This window comes from Notothenia coriiceps, unplaced genomic scaffold (genome assembly GCF_000735185.1).
Source record: "Notothenia coriiceps isolate Sejong01 unplaced genomic scaffold, NC01 NC01_scaffold00016487, whole genome shotgun sequence".
Classification (NCBI taxonomy): domain Eukaryota; kingdom Metazoa; phylum Chordata; class Actinopteri; order Perciformes; family Nototheniidae; genus Notothenia; species Notothenia coriiceps.
The window spans coordinates 1-8,714 of NW_011349188.1; the positions used below are offsets into that span (position 1 = coordinate 1).

Below are 8,714 nucleotides of genomic sequence, written 5' to 3' on the forward strand. Positions count from 1 at the left end.
TCAGTATGTAGTGTCTCTACTTTAAAGAGTCCTCTCCTGCTGATGTTCAGGTGTATATCAGTATGTAGTGTCTCTACTTTAAAGAGTCCTCTCCTGCTGATGTTCAGGTGTATATCAGTATGTAGTGTCTCTACTTTAAAGAGTCCTCTCCTGCTGATGTTCAGGTGTATATCAGTATGTAGTGTCTCTACTTTAAAGAGTCCTCTCCTGCTGATGTTCAGGTGTATATCAGTATGTAGTGTCTCTACTTTAAAGAGTCCTCTCCTGCTGATGTTAAGGTGTATGTCAGTATGTTGTCTCTACTTTAAAGAGTCCTCTCCTGCTGATGTTCAGGTGTATATCAGTATGTAGTGTGTCTACTTTAAAGAGTCCTCTCCTGCTGATGTTCAGGTGTATATCAGTATGTAGTGTCTCTACTTTAAAGAGTCCTCTCCTGCTGATGTTCAGGTGTTCAGTATCTAGTGTCTCTACTTTAAAGAGTCCTCTCCTGCTGATGTTCAGGTGTATATCAGTATGTAGTGTCTCTACTTTAAAGAGTCCTTTCCATGTCGGTCGTTGAGTTTGTTGTGTCCTTTTTTGCAGCTGAACAAAGACAAAGACGCAGATTTGATATCAAATAATTGTATAATGTTTTAAATGAATGTCACAAACACAAACAGCTTTGAGCCTTTGAGATTGGGCCATGAATGATTTGTCACAGGAAACAAGACAAACACCGACCGTGCCCATTACAAACCCACGACCAGCTTTATAAAACACCCCGTGCTTCCACCTCATTCAGATTTACATTCAACACTGTGCCGTGCCATTCGACGATGGCTGCTGCCATTCTCTCAGATAATTAGGGTCTAAGTGCCGCTGCATAAAGTCACTGTGAAGAAGAGCACAAGAGAGGACATGTTCATCACGGGGGAAACTGTTTGGGAACTAAACCTAAATCTCGTACAAGGCACAATCTATGTCTGTGTCGTTGCATATTTGCACTTCAGATTCGAAGAAGATCACACCTGTCTTCAAAGCTCTTTGAGGGGAGAGAACACTTTTTTTTTATTTTCTTTGCAATAGAGTGATACAGGAATGAACTATTTTTAAAGTCAGCATTGCAAGAGCGCCCCCTATGGACTAAAAGCAATTGGATTTTCCCATTGGATTTTTTAAATATAGCAGAAAACACCACTTTTAGGCTCTAGAGCTAAAGCCAGGCTATAAAGGAACTGCTTTGCTAAGCTAAAGGCGAAATGGCCAACTTTCTTTTGCCAATGTTAAATATGTTTTCACTGACATGTCGTAGAACAAAGCGTTTGTTTTCAACTTGTGTTAACCAGAGAACTTTTTTCAGGCTAACAACCAAAATCACAATCAGAAGACCATTGACCTCCAGACCAGGGGACAGTGCTAAAATGCTAACCCATCCCCCGGTTTCAGGACTCATTCCTGCACCGCTCTATTGTTTAAAACGGTCACCTAAAAATGTCCAAATTACTCGATGCACCCTAAGTCTTGTGAAGCGTCCTCTCTTGGTTTGTCAGGGCAGAACAGGCAGAGCTTTTTGATAAGTACGCAACGCATGGCTTCATATTTCATGCTATCAATTTCTTATAGACATAACAAAGTAAGTGCAGTCATTTTCAAAAGAGAATGTCTACAACATATCATTAAGCATTTCTTTTCCCACAGGTTCACCTCCTCCTATAACACATTTTCATTTCCAATCATCCTGACAAATATACCCCATTTTAGTCAAACTAATTTGGGGCCAGGTTTTTATGTTCCCGAGACCCCTGTTGGGTCCGCTTCCTTTTTTTTCCAACCACTGTTGATTCTTTGCTTGAGGCTGATCGCTCCCCCTCCTTTAATCTGGCACAAAGCAGTACAATGAGGTATGAATTGTTGTATAAATCTATTTTTTTGGTTTGTATTTTGTGATTTTCTTTACGTTACTTAACTCTTTTTTTATCCCCAAGCAATATTCTTATCACGACATTGAGATTAATACACGGCAGATTTGTACATTGCAAGATGAGCCCTGGTCTAAAGTCAGATTTGTGAGCAATCTAAAGGCTAAAAAGGACGTATTTTATGTTGTTTTTGTTGTTTTTTGTGTTTTTTTGACACAGATCAGAAGAGTGAGAGCAAATAGTGATACAGCCCAAGCAACGTTGGAAAGCAGGATTCAGGTTCATTCACTCTCAGTTCAACTAATTATAATATTAGATTTGGCAAAAATTTCATTTACAACAAACTTACAAAACACTTTCCCCAAAATAATAAACTATTAATGATAGTAGAAGTACAAAAATACTGTATTCATCCATAACAAGCGGTGAGGGACTGTATGAAAGTGATTTGTGGTGGTCAGAAACGAGGAAGCGTTACGTAATCTTCCTTTTTTTTGCTGGTAGTCCAAGTTTTCTTTCACATTTGAAATTGGTAATGCTTTTGAGATCTTTGGGTTAAGGTACAATAACTATTTTGATGCTTTCTTAGTTTTTCTTTAAGTAAAACACAAGGTTCAACTCCCCTCCAAATGTCAATAATGTGTCTAACCCTAACCCTAACAAAGGTATTAATTGTCAAAGTATTTAGTTCAACAAAATATGTTGTTGTGTAACGTCTGCAGGACATGGAGCATAACCTATACCAATATGTTCATACAGTCCCCAAGAAAATGTATTAATTGTAAAAAAGCATTAATTGAAATTGTTTTGTTCTGTCAGGTTTGCAATAGTTGGCCCATTGATTCACTGATATGAGAGTAATAACAGGCAGGTATTAGAGCGGTGTGCATGCTATAAGGGTTTGGGAATCAATATTTAGACATATATGTGACTAGCATTAGTCTAAGAGAGTGAACAAATTGTGCTTTAGATGAATAAAACCTTCAACAAGATGACTTTTTGGAGAAATCTTGTTTGTTGAAATGCTAATTGCTTGTACGTACGAGTACAGATCCTAATTTAGCTACAGCTAATCATAATCCAAAAGTAATGCACACTGAATCTGATGTTACATTAAGTGTAATTTGTTCTGTTTACATATTACACATTTTTAAGGAATATTAGCAGCTAGTTAGCGAGTTAGCCGTTAGCTGCGGCTCCTTCTAATAGCTGATTTGAGCTAGATTCAAGACAAGTGTTGTGTGATTGCCTGCAGCTAATCATTGTCCCAAATACATTCACCTTCAGAATGCTTGGCTTTAAGTGTGTTCATTTTATTCTGTTTAGCTATAACACGTTTATAAGGAATATTAGTGGCTAGTTAGCGAGATAACCGTTAGCTGCTGATCATCTAATAGCTAATATGAGGTAGATTTAAGAAAAATCTTGTATCTTGGAGATCTTTAATGACATTTGAGCCGTTAAGATCATATTACGGTCTAAAAAAAAGATGTTTACACTGTTCAGGCTAGCATATTTAGCCGTGGTGGAAGCTAACAAAAAAGGCGGGAAAACCTAAATGTTAGCTAAAAAACTTGAAAATGTGTTTTTCTGAAAATTCAACAGTATGGGTCCAAACCATAATGCCTTGTTATGTTATTATAAAGGTTATACTTTGATTAATGCAAGTCATCTATGAGAACAAAGAATATTTTAAAGTGCTACCGTACACAAAGCTAGCTCTGATGCTAAAACTCTCATCAGATATAGTACTGAACCAATGGGCCTACTCCTTTAAATGAATTTCATAATGTTATTACAGATGTTTAACACATTTCATCACAGATTATAAAAACAGAATAAGGCAACTAACACTTTTTTAAATGCTAAATCCGATCACATGTCCCAGAAATTGAATAGCAGGCTGTTTTTCATGCAGATGTATTTTCAGCTGAACTGAAGGTGATGTGAACCCTGGCCCTAAGGTGACGTATGAGCACTAGATACTGCACCAATGATGGTCTGAAAGTGCATATACAGCCATTTTATCACAGTAAAGCATCAACACAGATAGACAGACATTCACTTACCAAGAAACTCAGATGCAAATTGATAACGACATTAAAAGAATAATCATAAAAAAAGATTTTTTTTCTCAATCCAAAACAAAGTCACTTCATCTCTTGCTTCAGAGGTTTTCAATTCCTCACACCACAGGTCATTTATAAACACACCATATCAAAGAATAAAAAGGACATTTCAGTAGCACTCTTTCACACGATGGAGGTTTTACCCCGCTTGCTTTCAACCTTAGATTTAAGCGCAACAACGAACACTTGGTGCACAACGAAAGCAACATCAACAACATCAAAAACAACATGAGTGTGGATCTTCACACAGTGTCTTTAATCGTACAATTTCAGTATTTTACATTCCACATGTGGACATATTCCTGCAGGGATTGTCGACCATGTCCACAAAAGATTGCTAGAATGAGCTGGGGTAGGTTCCTGTGAGGAAAGGGAAGTAGGTGCATACTAAGAGGACAGAGTGAAATAAATATTGGATTGTAAATTGAGGTGTTGGAAGGACGGGAGAAGATGTGAGGAAAGGATGCTGACTTACAGATGTGTCCCTGGGTAAGTAGTTATCTGTTGTAAGAAGTTGCATGATCTGCTTCTGAGTGTTGTAGTTTGTGCTTCGCTGCAGCAGCACAGCTTAGCATCAAGTTCACATTTGTAGCTTATTGTAAACGTAACATAAACCTTGACTTTGATCGGAGAGACAGTTAAAAGAGAGACACCTCGGAGCGGAAAAGACGTGGACTTTTCGCTTATATATTGCAAAAGGTGGAGGCGACAGACGGAGCCTTGAAATCACTGCTTTTGCAAAACAGTGTCTGTAGGACTGTTGAATCAATGTTGAAATAATTCCTGCAGGACTTCCGTACATTTGTGGATTTCTAGGTTAGAAGGTTAGAGTCAAACTTTTAAAAAAAATTGAGGTCTTTAAAAAAAATTGAATTATAAAAAAGTCTAAAATTGGCATTAAAGTCAAAAGAATCCCAGAAAAAGTCAATACAAAAAAAAGTTTTATAAACCTTTAAAAGACAGAACTGTGAAAGAAATTTAGAAATCTGAAAAAATGTCGGATTTAAAAAATAGTCACAATTTCGAAAAAAAAGTCAAAGTAAAAAGTATATAAATAAAAAAGAAAATCTAAATTAAAAGCTAAATGTCGAAATCCTAATAATAAGAGTCATGAATCTTAAAAAGTCACACGTTTCATGCGGTTTATTGTGAATGAGAATCTTTTTCACTACTTTTCGCGCATTTCGAGTCATGCACTCGTTAGCTTAGCTTTAGCATGTCCAGGGGAAAATGGAGATCGAGGGTGTTGGAGGACGGTGACTAACTTATTTCTCTCTGCTATGCTGGTGCAACTGATCGTGGCGGAAGGCAGTGTGCTCTGTGGTGCTGGTGTGTGTCGGGGGGGAGGGAGGATTACTCCAGTGATCCTTTGGCTGAGAGAAAGAGAAAGAGATACGGCTGCCAGTTCAAATCCTAAATCTAAGATGAGTGTACTCCTGTGCGAGGAGGACAAAGACATGTGTTTCTGCTTAAGGTACTTCTTGTTTTGTGCTGTATGACGTGACTTTAGAGGTGAGCAAGAGGTGGGTAAACTTCCAAGGTTAGTTGGTGATGACGACAAGGCAAACAAGCATCATATGACTGCAATGATGCATAAATATTATTTATATATTCTTCTATGAACCCTCTGCTACAACAATGGATGCGTGATTTGAGCTGGCAGCGTTAACTCAACCAATGATAGCTCTAATGTCACATATAATAACTGTAACATTTATATATCTATGTATATATAAATATATGCTTCTGTATACTGTATATTTGTATTAGCGACCTCTGTGAGGCACATGAGTTACAGAGCCAGCGGTTCCCAGTCGGAGTTTCTTCACAGTGATAGTGAGCACAGACAGCCTGGAGACGGCTGCTGAGACGCTGATCATCCTATTGCTGTGTGTGTGTGTGTGTGTGTGTGTGTGTGTGTGTGTGTGTGTGTGTGTGTGTGTGTGTGTGTGTGTGTGTGTGTGTGTGTGTGTGTGTGTGGGTGTGTGTGAGTGTGAGTGTGTGTGTGTGTGTGTGTGTGTGTGTGTGTGTGTGTGTGTGTTTAAGGTCAGCCAAGGTGAGGTGTAATGGGACTCTGAAAAGATCCAATCTGGGACCACTTGTGGGAAAATGAATTGGCCGCACATATAGGAAGAGTCTATCCCTGCATGTGTGTGTGTGTGTGTGTGTGTGTGTGTGTGTGTGTGTGTGTGTGTGTGTGTGTGTGTGTGTGTGTGTGTGTGTGTGTGTGTGTGTGTGTGTGAGTGTGTGTGTGTGTGTGTGTTTGTGTGTGTGTCGCAGACAGAGGGGCAGCTCCACGGAGATGACAGGTGAGGTAGAATCTGTCGGTACAGGTGAATGGGGGGAGGGGCTTGCGTGACATCACCATCACTATCTGCCAGCGATGGACCAATCAGAAGATAAAACTAAACAAATGAGGTAATCCATAAAAATAAAAACAACTGGGTGTAATATTCATGAGTGTGAGGTAATGAAGGAGGTATGAGGCGGAGAGGTATTGTGTTAATATATATATTCATATATTTTATGTAAGTACTCTATTATTTGTTAGTGTTGCTAAGTACCATGAAGCAGATTTAGTCATGCATTTAAATAAAGTAACCTAACTATATTTGTAAGTACAGTAAGTGATACCGTACAATAAAAGCAGTGGAAACACTTCATATTTAGCCTTTAGCTACAATGCACTTTATTCTGAAAAGGCTGATAATGTATAATTACATGTTAGCATATTGATATTAATCTAAAAAAATAATATAACACTTCAAGTTCACTGAAGTTTACCAAATATTTCTGCAGTTTTACGACATAAGGATGCAGCTGTTTTAATGCATCTCAATGTGTCATGCAGTCATGAAAGCGTAAATAGTTAGCGCTGTCCATTCTTGATCGAGTATTTTGATGCTAATAGGATTTTGTTGACTGTGTGACTCATGTAAAAGCATAAAATAATGACTAATCGGTTAAATAACTCTTAGTCTGCTGGCACCAAAAGGACCTACGCTGTAGATAAAGGCTCCATACCAGTGTTCCCACTGTAGCGGCTCCTAACACCAGCATTAACTGAAGACTCAGTAATGTGGAAATACATCTGACTACATAACGAGGTAAGAGTGTTGGATGTGTTTCAGACGGAGGTCGGTATGTGGGGGGTAGGTAGGTTGACAAACACTCATACTGGGGGGGATCAGATGGATGACGCCATTCAGGAGAGTTGATGGTCAGGTCCCAGAGATAAAACACTTTGCTGTGGTTGAGGTGGGAGAGGGGGGGTTGCATTATCGAGAGTGCAGCTGCTAGTCCACACAGGTGCAACAGGAGATAACTGAGGAGGCTGGAGTTTGCATATATTTGCACTGTACGGTCCTGGCAGTTTGTTAGGAATCTTATGATAGAGTGGTGCAGAGATGTCCAATTTCCCCTGAAGGCAGCATCTCCTGTGGTCCAATGGGATTACTAAAATCTCTGATGCTTACGGCTAATATGATGACGTTTTGAAGTCTCATTTAGACATTTTTTAGCAACCACCGTTTTTAAGCTAAGCTAAATGCTAAGCTAAAGGCGGCTAATGTTGGGCGTGATGACGTATAGTCGTCTCATTTAGACACTTGTTAGCAACCTCCGTTTTTAAATCCACCAGAGGGGTATTTACTGATATGTGTCGTAGAACAACAACCTCTTCAGCTTGTGTTAACTACAGATCTTATATCAGGATAAGAACCAATAACACATTCAGGAAACCATTGACCTCCAAGTAGAGGGAACAAGAAGTGCGGAAATGCCGATTCATTCCAGGGATTATAGGACTCATTCCTGCACCACTCTATATCTACATCTATTAACTGTGTGTGTGTACCTGTCAGTGTGTATTTCGCTCAAGTGAAGTCGATGTGATTTTGCTGGTGGCAGGTGCTGGGTTTTGTGAGAAAAAAGGACAAAAAAACGAAGTTCAGAGGGTACGTTTCCACTGAATAAAAAAAAATATCAATTCCAGTTTTTGTCCTACTCCTTTTGCTCTTCCACCACAGCTAACCCCCCCTCAAATGTATTTCCTTCCATGTTTAGGGTTCTTTTTAAAGGGGGTGTTGTGGTGGAAACGTTCCTAAAGTCACACTTCCTGGTCCTCGAAGACCTCCAGGAAGAGAGGGGGGAAGAGTTCGTTGGGACACTCCACCTTCATGTGCAGGAAGCGGCTGGCGTGGCACGCTCCGATCATCCGAAGGTCCGTCACCTTCATCAGAAGCTTGGGCCAGAAGTGGGGAATGTTGTGCTTCCTGTAGTTGATGTAGTGTTCGAAGGCCAGCAGGTACGCCTCCTGACACTGCTCGATCTTCTCGATGTTGGTGAGTCCTGAGCGGTCTGCGGGGGGAGGGAGGGTACATCACAGTTGCCTTAAAACGAGTTAGGATGAGTGCGTTCAAACACGCTTTGAATTCTGACTTTTTCATGGAAACTCTTACGTTTTGCTTAAAATCTTAAAATTCTGACTTTTTTCATAACATCTAAAAATTCTGACTTTTTTCTCAGAAAATCTTAAAATCCTTACTTTTCTCAGAAAATCCTAATTTTTTCTCAATAATTCTGACTATTTTCTGAAAATCTCAGAATTCTGACTTTTTTCTAAAAACTCGTAAAATTCTGACTTTTTCATAAAATCACAAAAGAGTCCTCTCCTGCTGATGTTCAC

The 8,714-nt window shown here is 39.3% G+C and overlaps 1 protein-coding gene and 1 long non-coding RNA gene across 2 annotated transcripts in view; both read right to left on the reverse strand.

The window, feature by feature from the left end:
* Positions 1–605: 605 nt before the first annotated feature.
* Positions 606–5,037, reverse strand: LOC104949556 (uncharacterized). Its single transcript, XR_798812.1, has 2 exons — positions 3,608–5,037; positions 606–3,524 (listed from the first exon to the last, which is right to left on the reverse strand). It is a non-coding gene; the product is annotated as an uncharacterized lncRNA (long non-coding RNA).
* Positions 5,038–6,228: 1,191 nt separating this feature from the next.
* The window catches only part of LOC104949557 (thyroid hormone receptor alpha), a 7,023-nt gene continuing 4,537 nt past the window's right edge, over positions 6,229–8,714 (reverse strand). Inside the window, exon 3 of the mRNA XM_010775926.1 lies at positions 6,229–8,386. Within this exon, the coding sequence (XP_010774228.1) occupies positions 8,136–8,386 (251 nt within the window). The 3' untranslated portion in view covers positions 6,229–8,135. The remainder of the gene's footprint in view (positions 8,387–8,714) is intronic.